Raw genomic sequence first — 20,000 nt, forward strand, 5'->3', positions numbered from 1 at the left:
CTCTGCCACGTCCAGCTCTGCCTCCTGTTTTTTCTTCAGTGGGACTGTCTCTAGACCAGACAGCATCGGTGGTCTCACCACACTTCTATAAATCTTTCCTTTCATTTTAGCTGAAACTCTGAAAATCACACCTGATACTTTTCTCCATCCGTTCCAGCCAGCCTGCACACGCTTCTTCATTTCTTTTCCGCACACTCCATTGCTCTGGACTGTTGACCCTAGATACTTAAACACTTCCACCTTCTTGGGCTCTTCTCCCTGTAAGCTCACTCTTCCTCTTGCGTACCTCTCATTTACACACAGATACTCCGTCTTGTTGCGGCTAAAGTTCATTCCCCTCCTTTCCAGTGCAAACCTCCATACCTCCAGCTTCTCCCCCACCTGTTCCCTGCTCCCACTACATATCACAATGTCATCTGCAAACATCATGGTCCATGGAGATTCCTGTCTAACCTCGTCTGTCACCCTGTCCATGACCATAGCGAACAAGAAGGGACTCAAAGGTGATCCCTGATGTAGTCCCACCTCCACCTTGAACTCCTCCATCACGCCTCCAGCACACCTCACCACTGTCTTCCAGTCCTCATACATGTCCTGAACCACTTGAACATACTTCTCTGCTACTCCAGACTTCCTCATAAAGAACCAGAGTTCCTCTCTGGGCACTCTATCATAAGCTTTCTCCAGATCTACAAAGACACAATGGAGCTCCATTTGACCTTCTCTGTACTTCTCTATCAGCATCCTCAAAGCAAATATTGTATCTGTTGTACTCTTTTTTGGCATAAAGCCATACTGCTGCTCACAGATGTTCACATATGCCCTCAGTCTAGATTCCACCACTTTTTCCCATAGCTTCATTGTGTGCCTCATCAGCTTTATTCCTCTGTAGTTTCCACAGCTCTGCACATCTCCCTTGTTCTTAAAAATGGGCACCAGCACACTTCTCCTCCATTCCTCGGGCATCTTCTCACTTTCTAATATTCGGTTGAACAACCCAGTCAGAAATTCTACTGCTATCTCTCCTAGACACTTCCATACCACCACGGGTATATCATCAGGGCCGAGTGCCTTTCCGCTCTTCAGCCTCTTCAATGCTCTTCTCACTTAATCCTTACTGATCTTTGCTACTTCCTGGTCCACAGCAGTCGCCGTCTCTTCTCTTTGTTCGCTCTCATTTTCCTCATTCATCAACTCTTCAAAGTAGCCTTTCCATCTTCCAATCACACTACTGGCATCTGTCAACACATTTCCATCCCTATCCTTTATTACCCTAACCTGCTGCATGTCCTTCCCATCTCTGTCTCTCTGCCTTGCCAACCTGTATAGATTGGTCTTACGGTCCAACCTTGCATACACGTCATCGTAAGCCCCTTGTTTGCCTTTGCCACTTCCACTTTCATCTTCCGTTGTATGTCCCTGTATTCCTGTCTAGTTTCTTCAGTCCTCTCACTGTCCCACTTCTTCTTAGCTAACCTCTTTCTCTGGATCAATTTCTGCACCTCCTCATTCCACCACCTAGTCTCCTTATCTCCTTTTTTCCCAGATGACACACCAATGACTTTCCTACCTGTCTCCCTGATCACATTTGCTTAATTGTCCAGTCATTTGGGAGCTTCTCCTGACCATCAAGAGCCTGTCTCAACTCCTTCCTGAGGGTCATAAAACACTCTTCCCCTTTCTACTTCCAACATTTTGTCCTCTGCTCTGCCTTTGCCCTCTTTGTCGTTTTTACCACCAGAGTCATCCTGCACAATACCATCCTATGCTGTCTGGCTACACACTCACCTACCAATGCTTTGCAGTCGCTGATCTCCTTGGGATTACACCATCTACACAAGATGTAGTCTACCTGTGTACTCCTACCTCCACTCTTGTAGGTCACCCTATGTTTCTGCCTCTTTTGGAAGAAAGTATTCACAACAGCCATTTCCTTCCTTTTTGCAAAGTCAACCACCATCTGTCCTTCTGCGTTCCTCTCCTGGATCCCAAACCTGCCCATCACCTCCTCATCACCACTGTTTCCTGCCCCAACATGTCCATTGAAGTCTGCTCCAATTACAACTCTCTCATTTCTAGGGATGCTCTCAATCATTTCATCAAGGTCCAACCAAAAGTTCTCCTTCTCCTCCAGCTCACAACCTATCTGTGGCGCATACCCACTAACAACATTGAACATCACACCTTGGATTCCTAGCTTCAGGCTCATCATTCTATCTGACACTCTTTTTACTTCCAGGACGTTCCTAACAAACTCCTCATTCACAATAACTCCTACTCCATTTATCTTCCTATCTATACCGCGATAGAACAACTTGAACCCTACTCCCAAACTTCTAGCTTTGCTCCCTTTCCACCTGGTCTCCTGAATACATAGTATGTCCACTTTCCTCCTCTGCATCATGTCAACCAGCTCTCTACCTTTCCCCGTCATAGTTCCCACATTCAAAGTCCCTACTCTCAGTCCTAGACTCTTTGTGTTCCTCTTCCCTTTCTTCCTTGGAACTCATCTTCCTCTTCTCCTTCTTGGACCAACATTAGTCCAATTTCCACCAGCGCCCTGTAGGTCAGCAGCACCGGTGGCGGTCGTTGTTAACCCGGACCTCGACCGATCTGGTATGGAAGTCATATATTTGATTCGCATGTTTGATTTGGCCAACGTTTTACGTCGGATGCCCTTCGTGACAACACCCTCTGTATTTATCCGGGCTTGGGATTGGCATAAGAAGACACTGGCTTGTGGCCCCCTTATGGCTACATTGATTAGTTGACTAATTGGATAATATGTCAATTGTGGCATGTTTCACCAGCAAGCAGCTGCACTTATATAACCATAATTAGATTACAGTTTGAATTCTTTACGGTATCTAGAAGTTAATAAGATGATACAACATTCAACTTTGATTAAGCGTTGGAACTTACACCGGCAATTCTGAGATATTGATAAACGATGGTGGTCCAGTTTTAATTGAAGGCAGGACTGTGGCCTTAATTATTTTTAAATTGTTTAGTGCATTTTAATGGAACCAATTCTATAAACTTCTTAAGTATTTGTGGTTGAAATGAGTCGTAACTTTAGGACTCAGCTGTTAACAACAGGTAGCCATGACAGTCCTAGCCTACACAATGCTTCTGTACACAAAGGTAATAATCCAGATTAACACAACTGCACCTGTGCGCCCTAGACAGGCATACAGCCAGCAGGGAAACGCACAAGATGAGGCTTGTTTCAAGAGAAAAGCAATGCGACAAATAAATTTTTTTCTAAATAAACGACTCGTTGACTACTTAAATTAATTGTCGACGATTTAGATCATCGTCGTCGTGATTACTCGATTAATCTTGGCAGCCCTACTTCACTGAATTGTCGTTTTACATACATACATCATCTGCAGGCAAGAGGGCTTTAGTTGACTATTATAAAACAATTATCCTCACATCACTTGTGCAAATACAGATATACTATCTGTGATATCAGATTTAAATCACCAACAAACACGTTAGAAAATGCATTGTCCTGAACAAATGAAATCACAAAAGCAACCCTGTTAAGATACTCTATTTCATGGGGATGGCATTCATATGGAGTTTACACGTTTTGAATAAAACATTGCTTGACATTTTGTAGAGTCTATTTTCTTTTTCCAAAGGATGGCAACTCCTCTAGAAATGTGCCCTCTCTTATTATACCTTCCCCAATGCAAGACTCTCCAGCCCCACCCATTAAAGTTTCCAGTCAGGTTTCAAGAAAATGTATAGCACGGAGTCATACCTGCTACGTGTTTTGAATGATATCCTCCTAGCAAACGACACTGGAGACTATGGGTGTCTTGTCTTGTTAGGTCTAACTGCAGCGTTTGACACGGTGGACCACAGTATTCTTTTAGCTCGTTTACAGCACCAGGTGGGCATTGGTTGTCCGGTACAACTCTGGTATATATAGCGCTACGCACTAGGGCGGTTCAAATCCTACTTGACTGGCAGGACCTTTTGTGTTTGCCTAGGTTGCTCTGAGTCCAGCTCTACCCCTCTGTCGTATGGTGTCCCACTAGGTTCTGTTTTGGGGACCTTGCTGTTTTCGTTGTACTTGCTGCCCCTAGGTTCCATCTTATGAAAACATGGCATTTCTTTCCATAGCTACGCGGATGACAGTCAGATCTATGTCCCGCTGAGCAAAAAAGACGCTTTCTCCTTGAGACCACTTCTGTCCTGTCTAGAGGAAATCAAAATCTGGATGTCCCTTAATTTCTTGAATTTCAATGAAAAGAAGACAGAAATTATCGTGTTCGGTCCCAGTGGCCCTTCTACTTTCAACTCTGTTGACCTTGTCCCCCTGGCATCTGATCTAAAGCCACAAGTCTCAAACTTGGTTTTTAAACTGGACAGTGGTTTTAAATTAGATTGACAAATCAGTGCTGTTGTTCGATCCAGCTTGTTTTACCATAGGCAGCTCGCCAAAGTGAAGCCCTTTCTTTCCCAGCAGCACTTAGAAACAGTAATCCATGCCTTTGTTACATCTAGGCTACTGTAATGCACTTTACTTTGGAGTCAACCAGTTCTTCATCTGGAGTCCTCCCTCAAGCGCCACCAACTGGTGCAAAATGCTGCTGCCTGTCATTTAACTGGAGCTCAGAAGATGGATCACATAACCCCAAGCTTAGCCTCTCTTCATTGTGCAAGCTTGGCCTCTCTTCACTGGCTCCCAGTGCACTTTAGAGTTCGCTTTCAGATACCGTATTTTTATGACCTTAAGGCGCACTTTTATGTCCCAAATATTCTCCAAAACGGACGAGGCGCCCTTTAATGCGTAGTGCCTTGTGTATAGATCTGTACACGTTCTATTCTCAGACCAACGCGCCTGACCACCTTGGAGCATTTCATAGTCATGTTAGCACCCCTGCTGGTAAAGTCTGAGACTGTATAATGCGACGCAGAATTGACTGTGACATAAATTCTGCGACCACTACTGTTGGTGATGGTTTGAGATAGTCAGAACAATAGTGATGGGCACTCTGAAACCAGAGCTCCGGGACACGTTTCAAACCCGGAAATAAAATTGCCTCGGAACACTGTTCCGCCGCTCCGTTCAGTCTGGAGAAAAGCATGTGACCTGTGACGTCCGAAGCAATATCTGTTTCATTCTCTAACGAACTCGAGTAAACCCCGGGACTGTTTCCTAAGTCACGCCCTCTGATTCGATCCAAGGAATGAACCACATGACTGTCCCGGTGGCCGTGTGCCAACCAAGTGCCAGTTTGCCCATCTCTTGTTTCTGACAGGTAGAAACAGTTTCAATTTTCGCGCCTGGACAGCTTTATAAACGTTTCAAACATTGAACAAAATGTGGGTTTGTAGTAGAGGAGTTTGCCAAGTTGTTGAGCGGAGTTATTATCATTACATTGCATTTTTTGCATGTTTTGATCGTGGACATGGAGCCAACAAGGAAGAGGGACCGTTACGAAATGTGGCAATATTTTGAACTAATTGCCCATGATAAGGTGAGTGTATAGGAACTATTTGTTTGATTATGTGCTTTTACTGCGCTTATCCCCTACGAGGGGTTTCACTGCGCATTATGGCGCTACTGAGGAAGTATTACACTAACAAACATCACACTGTTTTGAATAGGTTAATAGTAGAATAGATAAATATTCAGTATTCATTTCCGAATGGCTTGCTGTTTATTAAAGTAATCAGGCTTTGTAATTTTTTGTTTTAAGAGAAGAGAGCAACTTTTTAAAATATAATTTGTATTATCAATGTTATTATTTTTATTTATTGTTTTTTTAGGAGGAGAAGGACATACTGGATTATATGTGTGCTCCAGAACTCACCTACAATTATTAATTCTTGCACATATTATACTTTTTAACACAGCATGTAGTCTAAGCATAAAAGTTACATGGACAAGCAGCAAATATTTACACTAGAATATGGTCTATTAGGTCTCATGTTTAAGTATCATTACAGCTATATATGTGATTAGTGTAGCATATCAGTAATCAACATGTTACATAGAGTGAATTGTGTTTTAGTTTTTAATTTAATGTCTTTCTCTTCAGGTTTGGTGCTTGTTGTGTACTTCTGAGCTGAAGTATCATAACAATACGTCTTCCATGAAGAGGCATTTCACTGCCAAACATTCCGGCCAGGGAACTTCTGCTGCTGCTTTAGCTCATTCTGATGTTACCCGGGAGAACGCAGGTGTCAGGATCGATCGCCGGTGGGCGAGGAGGAGGTGGACCCAGAATGTGAGGAAGCAGGGAAAAGGGTAAGCTAAAGGGAATTTATTAAATTAATCAAACGAGGACAAACAATGTGGCGTGGACAAACAAACGTGGCAGGGTGTGAAATGACAAAGACAAACTAAACGTGACTAAACAGAACAAAAATGACAAGTAACGAGGACCGTGACAAACACTGGGGATCGTGGGCATGAGCATGGGCATGAGCAGGGGCGAGGGCGAGGGCAAGAATGAGAGCGAGAATGAGAGTGGCCGTGACAGTCCGTAAAGGGAGTAATGTCCCGACGCTGTGCTGTCGGGATGAGGTGTTCAAATAGTCCAGTCATTAAGTGAGCAGATGGGGATCAGGTGTGTGACGGTAACGGGGAACAGGTGCGTGGCTGGTGAGGAACGAGTGCTGAGGGGAAACGCCCCACTCAGCTGACAAAAACAGACACACATGGCGTGGGGGAAGGAACGTGACAAAAACAATAAACACACCTGACATGACCGACACGGGTCATGACAGCAGGAGCAGGAAGAGGTAGGCTATACTAATAATGAAAGAGTAACACACAACAATAACATATTTTAATATTTGTGACTTTATTCTATGACATAATGCTTCATCTTTCCTAAATGTCAAATTTATGTATTGTAATGTATTTATTCATTTGTTTCTGTCTAGCTGGCAGGCAGCAACAGTTGGATGATGCTCTGGTGGAAATGGTAGTGAAAGACTCTCAGCCATTTTCTATTGTGAAGGACTGTGGTTTCAAGGACTTCGTGGCACTTCTTGATCCCACATACATTCTTCCATCAAGAAAAGATCTGAAGAAGTTGCACCGTTATGAGGAGGAGAAGAAGAAGGCTAAAGCTGGCTTGGAAAGTGTGGATGCTGTGAGCCTGACAAGCGACATGTGGACCTCCACGAACATGGATGCTTATCTGGCTGTGACATCCCATTATGTGGATTCTTCTGATACGCTGGCCACAGCGGTTTTGGGGGTGCTGCCATTCCCAGTTGCCCATACAGCTGATAATATAGCCTCTGCAGCGAGGGGTCTCATGATAGAGTGGGGCATTGAAAACAAAGTAACAAGCTTTGTTACAGATTCAGGAGCAAATATGATCGCCAGTGTCAGGAAGTTGGGCCTGTGGTCTATTCCCTGATATGCTCATTCGCTTAATTTAGTGGTGAAGAGATCCATTGAGAATACGCCTGGACTGGAAGATCTTTGCACAAGATCTTGTAAAGTGGTTACCTACTTTAAAACAAGCACCAGAGCCAAAGAGGTGTTGCAACAGGTGCAGAAATCTACAGGGCGCGAACCCATGAAACTTATTCAGGAGGTGGACACTCTTTGGAATAGCACCTATGACATGTTCCAGCGTTTGCACGGGGAAAGGCAGACTGTGGGGTCAGCTCTTGCCGTGCTGACCACAGATGTACGACCTCTGGCCTCTGAAGATTTCGAAACGATGGCTGCCTGCATTGCCATTTTAAATCTGTTTAAGAAGGCAACAAATTAACTGTCGCAGGAAAAGAGAGTTTCCAGTTCAGTGGCGATCCCAATGACCAAAATGCTGGTTCACAATATATTATATTTAACTGAAAAAGCAAGCCACGCCACTGCAAAGGTACTGGCAGAACTTGATGCAACAGATGATATCAAGATTTGATGGCCAGGAGGATTCAACAGCTTGCAATCTTGCTACACTCCTGGACCCAAGATTTAAAATGATGGGGTTCTACAATCAAGGCCGGGCCCATGCAGCAATGAGATGACTGGTCACAGATTGTACATTGGTGATGAGAACCTCACATCTGCCAACTACTTCCACTCAAGAACCAGCTCAACCTGCAATACCACCAGCAGAAGAGGAAACTCCAGCAGCATCCACAGGTGATATTAAAACGATTATACATACCAGTTATAAATAACAAGTGGGATTATAGATCATCTTAAAGTCAGTGATAAACCTTCAATATGTCACAGATGGACCAGGAGGCAGGCTTACAGGTAAAATGAAAGTGTTTATCTTGATTCAGACTGATTACTGTTATGTTTGTGGTTTTGAAGGGAGCCTTTGGGATCTGCTGGACAGAGATGCAAATGAGGCCAGGAGGTCAAGGAGCGCGGCAGCTGATGCTAAAGTCGAGGTCCAGCGCGACATGACAGATCCACCATTGGAAAGAATCAAAGACCCCCTGATTTACTGGACTGAACAAAAAAATGTGAACCCAAATCTATGTGCTGGCCAAAAAAAATTTATGCACGCAGGCTACATCTGTGCCATGTCAGAGAATTTTTTCAAAATGTGGAGGAGTTGTCAGTAAAAAGAGAAACTGTCTAAATCCAAAGACTGTGGAAAAAATAATCTTCTTAAATAAAAATCTTTGAAATGCATACACTTTACCTGTGCCATAGTTTTTGTTACTTTGTCTGTGTAAAAATGTTTATACTTTAGTGTAAACATATGAGTCATGTTTTCTTAGTATAACATCATTTCACAATGTTTACTTAAGACTTCGGGAAAAAATAATGAAATGACATTCCCAACTTTTCTTAGCTCGGCATAAAACCAGACGTAAGCCATTTGCTTGAATTTTTTTTTTTTTAATTTACTCAAAAACTCACAATACTCGAAAACATCTTTTTCAGTATAAAGAACTAGGTATCCATTGTTTCCGTGTGTGTATATATGCTCATGTTTTACTTTCTAAATGCCTCCATAGTATTTGACTGCAGTTGTAGTTTTTCGCCACCAGATGTCATTATCACTGAAGCTTTGAAGCTTCAAACCATTTTGAACTGATTGCTTCAGATGGTTCAGTGGTTCATAAAAGCTTCACTTGCCCATCACTACAGAACAGACCAGTATGTGAGTGCGGGAGAAAGCTGGACAAAAGGGCAGCTGTCCACGATGTCATAGTCTGTCTTTTCATTCATGATATTGCAAGCAAGAAACATGACACAGGTTTAGACATCAGACTCTGCAAAAAAACAAAACAAAAAAAACAAAACAAAAACACGCTGGTCAAAGCACACCACTCACGACATCTCTCTTAACCAGCCATCTGATTGGCTGAGGCTGGAAGACTCCCTGAATGCTTTGCAGTACTTGTTTTGTGTTATTTTTATTTATTTTTGTGATTATTGTTTGTTTCATTGTTTGCTTGTATGCTGTTCAGTCTATGTTCGGTGATAGTTTTGGTTTTGATTTAAAACCGTGACTGTAAGGAATGTGGTGACTAGTAACATCCCTCCACTGATATTACTGATTTCACCCTGTTAATATCAATGTGTCCAGCCAATTGCTGGTTGTGTTGTTGTGACGGAGCAGCTCCGTCAATAAGGACGGTACAGCATTGTCCCGGGGACGCAATTGCGCACACGCATGCAACGCACATTCCCATACTGATGCATTCAATTCCATCCCGTTTAATACATACGCACCCACCTGGCACCACATCAATACTACGTCAGTCACAGTTTTAATAGAGTGATTGAGGGTGCACAATTGGTATTTTTATTATGAATTGAAGCATACATGGGCGCACACACGCGCACACGTTCAATTTAACACTCACCAGTCACGAGACGCAACAGACACGACATAGAGGAAGACCTAACAGCGGGGGAGCTTCCACGTTTCTTAAATGTGTTTGTTTCGCGCAACAATTATGTCAGCTGATTCCCAAGGGGCGGGGCAAATCATATATAGAGTGAGTTGTTTGGAAAGACAGATATAAGAGGTGCTGCAGTGAAGGATTCCGGAGAGCGAGACAGTGACGCATTTTGCAACGTAGCTGACATGGTAGTTGTGGTTGAACTCCATTCCGTGGTTTTGTAAATATATAGATAGACACCCTTATTTTTGTAAATTACTATATGTTCACTTTTTTCTGGGTTTTTGGACTTTTTGGGGACTTTTCACTGTGTTGCACTTTGGAAGGGCTGCACAATAAACATCACTGTTGCACACATTCTGGCTACGCCATTTGTTTTGGAGGAGGTCGAAAAGGAACCCACGACAGTTTAACACTTGTTGGACTGGTAATTACCGTGATTAACATAGTTTGGACTTTCTGAGCTGTCTTTCCATAAATGCTAGTGCATATGCGGTGCATCCAGTATATGTGTTAAATACAGAAATAGCACACAGAAATGAGACTGCACCCTTTAACCCGGTGAGCCCTTTTGTCGCGAAAATACGGTACTTTTGTTCATCTTAAAGTCTTTAAAAATGGCCTTGTCCCAGAGTACCTCTCCGAGCTAACTCCACTTCAACGCTGCCTCAGGTCTGCGGACCACATGCTGCTGGAGGTACAGAGGACTAAGCGCAGACTGTTGCCAGTTCTTCCATATGGAATGAGCTTCCCTTAAATGTTAGGCAAGCCCCCTAGCTGTCCACTTTTATAACTTGCTTTTAGATACTTTTTTATTCTTTAGCTTTCAACTCAACACGAGACTGTCGCTGTGCTGCTGTTCTTATCGTATCTCCGTCTTTTAATTTGTGTGCAAATTTCTTGCTAATTAAATTATGGAAAGCGCTTTGTTACAGCTCCAGCTTTTGTGAAATAAGCTGTATGAATAAAGTTGTATTCTATTGTATTGTATAGTATAATGGAGGGCAGGTTCAAACGGAGCAACAGCTCCATTATATCAATTAACACGGTGCGCAATGTTATGGGGAAATAAATTGACAGAATTGCAGATAAATTGCAGCAATTAACTTAAAACTACTCCTTACACAGAGTTTAGTTTTCCAACATTTTCTTTCAAACAATGAACCGTTTAATATAGTCCCTTTCCTTTCTATTCCTTTCGACTGATAGGGAATGGTAAGTGCAACTGCGGCAAATGTGAATGCCACCCAGGCTTTGATGGCTCAGCATGTCAATGCACAGTCTCAGAGGAAGGATGTCGTACTCCGAATAATACGATTTGCTATGGCAGGGGGAATTGCAAGTGTAACCGTTGTGAGTGTAAAAACAGATACCAACGTCCACATTGCCAGACATGTCTTGGTTGCCCTGACGCTTGCCAAATCAAATCGTAAGTACTGTAATCATTCAGCAATTTTAAAGTAATTTGGTTGAATGGACACTATTCATATTTCCTTTTAATTTTTTTCAGGAATTGCATTGAATGCCTTGGCTTTGGATCTGGTCCATTAAAAAAAAACTGCAGTGTGGCTTGCAGAGAGAGTATTTTCCATGAAATGGTAGATCAATTCACTATTTCGAGCTCACTGTGTCAGCAAAGAGACACAAATGGCTGTTGGATCAAATTCAAGCTGGATCAACAGTTTGGACAGGATAAGTACATGGCTGAAATTCTGAAACAGAGAGGTAATATTCCGTGAAAAATATATAAGTACACATCTGTATATATATATATATATACATATATATATATATATATATATACACATATACATATATATATATACATATACATATATATATTCATATACATATATATACATATATATATATATACATATATATATATATATATACATATATATATACATATATATATATATATATATATATATCTTCCTTAATATATCGAATTTGAAACATCATTGTTTTTAAAATTTGAATCATTGAAACACAAACTCTGTATTTTCAAAATAGGCAGAAAATAAACACTTTATCCCTTAAATTATTTTTAAACCACTGTACTTTGTATACAAATAAAGATGTATTGGAGTGCATTGTACAACTACAAAATACATATATATATATATACACATATAAATACATATATATATATATATACACATATAAATACATATGTATATATATATATATATATATATATATCATCCGCTCCCAACTGCCGCCCATGTGCGAAGCGTGCAGAGGATTAAAGACCCAAGTGCAGCCACAACTGCTTATGAATGTGAGAATCTAAGTGTCAAACCATAGCTCTTTGCATGCCCCTTTGAAGTTCGTCCCGCCATCTAACCTCAACTGTATCGCCGGCTCCCTAATGGAAAAGAACCTGCGTAGAGCGTTAATAATCTATTACATCGATGTGGACAGCTCTAGTGCTCATGCAGGTGAACATTGCAGCCCACCGTTTGTCACTTACAAACCCACCCGGATTCAGCGAGAGGTACCTGACCATGGCCCAAATACGTCAACGCCTACATAGAAAACGGTGGCTGTATATCTCTCGGCAGGTTGGCCATTTTCTGAGACTGAGTCCCTCCCCTTAGCTTCTGGCAAATGAATGAGACAACTAATCTGTCGTTTACCCCCAAGATCCAGAACTCTGCAGACCTGCCTTTATTATCACTTGTCTTCAAAATTTGAGGTGGAGAGCTCGTGACACATGTGCCATCCTTTACATTGTCCATCTGGTGGCTTGTGTTTGAAAGTCTGAAAAATGTGTATTAACCGGGCAATCGCTCTCATTAGAGACTGCCAGCCGGAGAAGGATTGCATGTTAGACGCTTTGAGACAAGGTGGCGGAGCGTAGGAAATGGCTGTCAGCAAAGGACAAATCTCTTTGTTCATGTCAGGGTCTTGTAGTTGGGAGGTGTCACTTGTGTTGTCCTCTGCAGCCTTTAGAAGAAATACGGGCCCCTTTAACTATGTGCTGGAGAACAGTTTAGCCTCTGAGAGAGATCTTGAGCCATGCCCTGTGGGGTTGCTCTCTCGATGTACATAGTTCCACTGAGTTGGTTGTGTGGCTCGTCTGATTCGTTGAATACGATTGTTCACAAAAACTTGGAATCTCCTGACTCGTAAGTATAGCCTAGAACAACTCTGATATCTGAGAAGAAAAACTTGGCACGAATCTGAATGCCCATTCCCTCTGTTATTAACTCATCCACTTCCACCCCTAACACCGCTGCACAAAGCTCAAGTCTGGGGATAGTAAGTTCGGGCTTGGGAGCAAGTTTGCCCTTTCCAAATACGAAGGCTACCTCTGTTACACCATCCTTTTCGGCATGTAAGCCACAGCTGCAATTGCTTGAACTGATGCATCGCAGAAGATTCAGATCTGTTTATGTTCAGCATTTGCCAACAAAAATGAGAAGTTTAATCTTGGAATGTGAATTTGAGAATTTCTTGTAGATCGTCACAGATAGTGGCTCATCCCACCCACAAGTCTCCTTTGTCAACTCCTGCAACAGTAGCCTCCCTTGGATGCTTATTAGCACTGCGAGCCCCAGCGGGTCGAAAAGGCTATTCATTGTGGACAGAACACCTCTTTTTGTGTAAGGCTTATCGGCTTGTGACACTTTGAAGTTAAAAGTGTCTCTTTTAATGTCCCAGCATATTCCTAAGCTTCTCTGTATAGGTAGGAACTCTGTGTTGAAGTCTATGTCTTTGAGCCCATTCGCCAAATCTTCCTTGGGAAATGCTGTCATGACGCTTGTGCTGTTTGAGGCTATTTTGTGAAGCCTTAAGTTGGAAGTAGCAAGCAGATCTTGAGTGTCTTTAAGGAGTTTGACTGCCTCTGAAGCTGTGGAAACAGATTTCAATCCATTGTCAACATAGAAATGTCGGTACAAACTGCTTGGCTTCGAGAGTGCTGTGAATCAGAGTGTTGTGCTGCATTTCTCAGACCAAATATTGCTACGGCTGGAGATGGGCTATCGGCAAATACATGAACCTTCATTTTGAACTCCACGACTGGTTCTGTTGGGTTATTGTTGTGATACCAGAAGAACCCGAGGAAGTTCTTGTGGTCGAGGATGGCCGAGTGGTCTAAGGCGCCATGTTCAGGTCCCAGTCTCCCCAGGAGCCCTGGGTTCGAATCTCGAATTTCCCCATTGTGGGACTAATAAAGGGAATCTTATCTTATCTTATCTATTCACACATGAAAACTATGGAAGATTTGTTGTATATCTGCTGAAATGGCCACTGAATCATCTCTGAAGCGGCTAACTACACCGACAAGACTGTTATCCATGTTTGGACCTGTAAGCAGCACATCATTTCACGCCACCCTTTCAAAATTAGTGTTTTTCCATTTCTGGATGTTTCTTAAGTGTGTGGCGCAGTGACTGTAAACGACAGAGCTAAACTCGTGTTGTTTGGGAGATGAGGTCTCAGAGTTCGGAAGGGAAGTGGAGCTATCCATTTGTTTGCGTTGTCTTAGCAAAAGTCTCTCTTCATTATCTTTAGAAAGGCTTGGTCTTTGAGTGATGGGGAAAGCCTTTCATCATTCTCAGTTTGTTGAAACACGTAGACCTCTTTTTGACATATATTTTGAGCGTGGAAATGTTCCTTGACATGGAAAGTATTTGGGCAGGGGGGTAGAAGACTAGGACATCCGTTTTGTAGAACCGTAGTTCTTTAGGTAGCTAAATTGGTAGGCTTGTGAGCGCCCCCGAAGCATACATCGCCGACAATAACCCAACCAAGTGCCACTCTCTGAGCAAATGGTGCAATAGCTGGGCCATTACTGTGTTCAAACACCTTGTGAACTTGCACTATGTCGAACCCAATAACAACACAATCTCGGCCTTAGTGTTTAGAGGCTGGATTTTACCTCTCAAATTTCTAAGGTGTGGATGTATGAGAGCGATCTCTGGTGTTGCGATTTCAGACTTATTTTCTGGCAGTGCGTCACACTCAAGCAGGTTGAGGTCGCATTGAGCTGAACTCATCATCCAGTGACTGTCTGATAAAATTCCCAGCTACATATCTCATTTAAATGCCAGAGGTGTCAAAAAAGGCTGACTTAGCTAATAATCGATTGCTTTGGTCGTCTGTGATAGCATAAACCTTAACCTTCTTCTCTGGATGTCCCTGTGGATACACATAGGTAGGACATACTTCAGAGCAGGAGCGCCCCCCATAGAAATTCCTACATGTTTGCGCGCAAGCTGAGATAGTTTCTACTGTGCATGCACTATTCTCCCCACCTTGCTCTTCTCCACACTGCTCACTGTGTGTTGTATGTCCTGTACTAACAATGGAGCTGGTCCTGCATGCAATGTCGCAAATATGTCTGTTGCTATTACGCTCTGAACACAAGCTGAACACAAGAGTCACAGCACCTGAGGCAAATGTATTCTCTGAGATAGGCCTTCCGATCATCTAATGTAATTTCTCTAAACCCTATATATATATATATATATATATATATATATATATATATATATATATATGTATAAATATAAATATATATATATATATATATATTAGGGGTGCAACGATTCACAAAATTTATGGTTCGGTTGGGTTGGGTTCAATACATTAGTTTCACGGTTTGCTATTTTTTAGAAACACTTTTTTACATTTTATATTATATGTTATATATATATATATTTTATAGTTTATTGAAGCTACTTACATTTGTTTAAAGTCAAAAGCACAAAATTTTCACACATTTTTACATTTAATAAAATCTATTTTAGTAACACCGGATTCGTTTTCTGCTGTGCGTACTTCGCAACAAATTAAAAAAAAAAAACAGCGCCATGATAAAAAATAAGACTATTGTACTAATACAAGATACATTATCTGAGAAATGACCCATCTTCTGTGGTGCATTCTAAGCACCAGATTATAGCATATTTGACAAATAAACAGCTCCTTAACAAATAAAAGTTAGACTATACTTATCTTGGAAATTATATTTTCAGCATCAGCAACTTCTAAAACAAAAACAGGACCTTAAACTTATAAAGTCTTGGTTTAAAGTTAAGTTGGAACTATATAGGCTATAAACGGTAAGTAAAAACTATGTATTGTATAATATTAATTTATTTTATATATAAAATGAAATATTTTTCTGCACTTCATATCACAATTATCTTCCTTAATATTGTATAATTTGAAACATCAATGTTTTTAAAATTTGAATCATTGAATCATCCAAATATCATGTATCATCGTAGGTGCTTGACTGTATTTTCAGTATAGGCAGAAAATAAACACTTTATCCCTTAAATATTTTTTAAACCACTGTACTTTGTATACAAATAAAGATGTATTGGAGTGCATTGTACAACTCCAAAATATTTTAAAATAAATCAATAAAATAAAACAAGTGTAGTTGCCTTTGAGCGCACTAATTTCCATCCTCAGCCACTTCTTTCAGATTTCTGGTTAAATCATCAGTCGTGTGACTTTCGAGCAGCCGTGTCTGAATAACGTCTGCATTTGATGTCCCACTCGGCAGTGACGTAAAGTGCCGTAACAGTCAGCTGGCGCAGCAGGGGCTGCTGACAAAGCCGTTGCTAATTTGACTCTCGTCTTGTTGTACAAACGAGGAATTGCACTATTGGTGAAATCGGTCCATGCAGGAACCTTATGACATTCCACTCATTTTGACATTGAAGTGATGTCGGCATAAAAATGTTAATGTTTGTTCTGCTTCCACCGAGCGGCACGATGGCCGACTGGTTAGCACGATGGCCTCACAGTGAGAGACAACATCGGGCGTGGGTTCGATCCCGGCTCCGGCCATCCTGTGTGGAGTTTGCATGTTCTCCCTGTGCTTGTGTGGGTTTCCTCCGGGTACTCCGGTTTCCTCCCACATTCCAAAAACATGCATGGCAGGCCGATTGAAAGATAAAGATAAAGATAAAGATGTCCTTTATTAGTCCCACAATGGGGAAATTTGAAGTGTTACAGCAGCAAAGATATAGATCACACAGAGTCGGCGGCGTAATGTAGCCGTTAATGTGTAACATTAGCAGCAGACATTCATAAAAAGCATGCAAATATACACAGTATAAACGTATCTAAGTGTAAGGAAACACTCCTAATGCCTGTCCATTATACAGAGGGGGAAACACTGTAATGATAAAAACTACTGAATGATTGAAAATACTGCAATGATAAAGATATTACACTGATAAAAGTACTGTAATGGTGAGAGTACTGAAATGACAGAAAAGTACTGCAATGATAAAATATACTGCAATGATAAAAGTACTATAATGGTAGAAGTACTGCAACGATGGAAAAATACTGCAATGATGAAGTATTGTAATAGTAAAAGTACCGCAATGATTGGAAATACCGTAATTATAAAAGTACTGCAATGATAAAAGTACTGTAATAGTGAACATCCTGCAGTGGTAGAAATACGACAGTGATAGAAATATTGTAATAATAATACTGTAATGGTAAACAAAATACATCATTGGTCGATGTTTAAGTACACTCTTGGCTGAAAGTACAGTAGTAGTGTATATTGCATCCTAGGACTGCACAATTGCACTAATGCCCTCCTGTTTGTAGGCCTGACCCAATGTTCTTGTTAAAAAGTCTGACAGCAGTCGGCAGGAAGGAGCGGCGAAATCTCTCTTTGGTACAGCGAGGGTGTAAAAGTCTGTCACTGAAGGAGCTGTAAAGTGTTCTCAGAGTGTCATTGAATGGGTGGGCTGGTTTGTCCAGCATTGATGACAGTTTTGCCGTCATCCTTCTGCCCCCCACTGAGTCCAGGGAGCAGCCCAGGACAGAGCTGGCCCTCCTCACCAGTTTGTCCAGTCTCTTTTTGTCTCGGCCCGAGATGCCTCCTGCCCAGGAGACCACTCCATAGAAGATGACTGATGAAACCACCGAGTCATAGAAGTTCCTGAGGAGTGTTCCCCGAACGCCAAAGGACCTCAGCCGCCTGAGTAGGAAGAGTCTGCTCTGACCCTTCCTATAGAGAGCGTCTGTGTTGTCGCTCCAGTCCAGTTTATTGTTCAGATGAACACCCAGGTACTTGTAAGTTGAGACCCTCTCAACGTCTGTTCCCTGGATATTCACTGGTGCAGGTGGAGAGTGCCGACGCTTGCGGAAATCCACCACCAGCTCTTTGGATTTCCCAGCGTTGAAACACTCTAAATTGTCCCTAGGTATGAGTGTGAGCGCGGATGGTTGTTCGTCTTTGTGTGCCCTGCAATTGGCTGGCAACCAGTTCAGGGTGTCCCCCGCCTACTGCCCGAAGATAGCTGGGATAGGCTCCAGCACCCCCGCGACCCTAGTGAGGAGAAGCGGTATAGATGATGGATGGATGGATGGATGCTTCCACCGACGTACTTTAAGCGTTGTGTGACACTTGCGACCTACTGTTGAACTTGTAGTCCACGACACGCTTTCCGTCTGGTACATACTTGTAAACTAAAATACTTTCAAACGCTAGACGTGAAGTTTGGTGGAGCTTCTTCCACTTCAGGTCTGCTTGTAGCCATGTTGCAACCGCTCGTGAGCTTCCCATGCAGCTTGGGCCAAAATGAATGTGGGAGGGGCAGTCACGTAAAGTGAATTGATTTGTGCTAGCCAATGCAGCATATAAAAAGGTGGAGTAGACAGCGCTGCTCCTCATCGTCATAACACTTTGCGTATTGTTCGATCCAGTGCGCACCGAACCGTGACCACTGTATGGAACGATTCAATACAGATACACGTATCGTTGCACCCCCAATATATATATATATATATATATATATATATATATATATATATATATTTATATATATATATGCCCTGCAATTGGCTGGCAACCAGTTCAGGGTGTCCCCCGCCTACTGCCCGAAGATAGCTGGGATAGGCTCCAGCACCCCCCGCGACCCTAGTGAGGACAAGCGGTAAAGATGATGGATGGATATATATATATATATATATATATATACACATACACACACAAATATACAGTATATATATATATATATATATATATATATATATACTTACAGAAGGTTCCTACACCTGATTGAATAAATGACAATCTCTCCATAAATCACAAACTGTACTTCAATAAAATTTACGATGTACCAATGACTAAATTACAGTTGTTCCTATTTTAAGTTCCTTCCAGTGTCCAAACCTAAACTATGCATAACGTTATTGTGGCTTAATGTAAATGCACATTGATTAAATATTTTGGAATTTATTTAGGTACCGTATTTTCGCAACCATAAGGCGCACTTAAAAGTCCCACATTTCGCCCAAAACAAACGAGGCGCTTTGTCATGCGCCTGTTGCATAGACTGAACAACTCTCTCGATCATTGTGCCTGATCCCCTTAGGGCATTTCAGAGTGCCTGTTAACACACCCTGCTGACCAAAGTCTGAGACATCTATGCTTTGAATTGACTGTGACAAATACATTATGGGAATACGTTTTTTGGTGATGGTGCAGGAGAAAGCTGGACAAAAGGGTAGCTGTCCACGATGTCATAGTCTGTCTTATCATTCATGTCATTGCAAGCAAGAAACATCACAGGTTTAGACAACAGACATCCAAAAAAAAAAAAAAACACACGCCCAAAGGCACCACTCACATCTCTCTAAATAGCCATGTTATTGGCTGAGGCTGACTGGCTAGAAGCCATTGCTGTAATCTTTTTGTGTTATTTTTCATTTCTTTTGGGGATATGAATGGCATGACAGATCCCCATGTTTTAAAGTTTTAATTTTATTTCTTTGTTTCATTGTTTGCTTTTATGCTGTTCAGTGAAAGTTTTGGTTTTGATTTAAAACCGTGATTCTAAGGAGTGTGGTGACCAGTGACATCCCTCCCCTGACGTTAGATAAGTTGCCATGACATCTTTCAGCGGTCTGAGGTGCTACTACTGACAGCGATCCCTTAATTGCATGATTGCTGGCATGCATGAGCTAGCATGCGCGAGCTAGCATGCGCGATCTAGCATTGGCCTCGTAGTGCGGCGCGCCCAGTCTAAGTATTAAAGACAGAAATAGCACCCTCAACTGGTGCTGCGCCCTTAGATACAGTGCGTTTTTTGGCTGTAAAAATACGGTACAATTTTTACTAGTTTTTATGTGCAATGCTTTTGAAT

At 41.9% G+C, this 20,000-nt stretch overlaps 1 protein-coding gene and 1 pseudogene across 4 annotated transcripts in view; one reads left to right on the forward strand and one right to left on the reverse strand.

Moving 5' to 3' along the window:
* The window catches only part of LOC148323114 (uncharacterized), a 2,089-nt pseudogene extending 327 nt beyond the window's left edge, over positions 1 to 1,762 (reverse strand).
* The window catches only part of itgb2 (integrin, beta 2), a 122,869-nt gene that overhangs the window by 101,895 nt on the left and 974 nt on the right, over positions 1 to 20,000 (forward strand). For 3 of the 4 annotated variants that reach the window (XM_088314956.1, XM_088314954.1, XM_088314955.1), the window contains exons 14-15: positions 11,068 to 11,287; positions 11,369 to 11,583. The exons of the other annotated variant lie outside the window; for it this stretch is intronic. In XM_088314956.1, the coding sequence (XP_088171082.1) occupies positions 11,068 to 11,287; positions 11,369 to 11,583 (435 nt within the window). The remainder of the gene's footprint in view (positions 1 to 11,067; positions 11,288 to 11,368; positions 11,584 to 20,000) is intronic. 4 annotated transcript variants of the gene reach the window in all.

Source organism: Idiotropiscis lumnitzeri, chromosome 14 (genome assembly GCF_059441095.1).
Source record: "Idiotropiscis lumnitzeri isolate Australia: NSW breed Sydney's pygmy pipehorse chromosome 14, RoL_Ilum_1.0, whole genome shotgun sequence".
In the NCBI taxonomy this organism is placed as follows: domain Eukaryota; kingdom Metazoa; phylum Chordata; class Actinopteri; order Syngnathiformes; family Syngnathidae; genus Idiotropiscis; species Idiotropiscis lumnitzeri.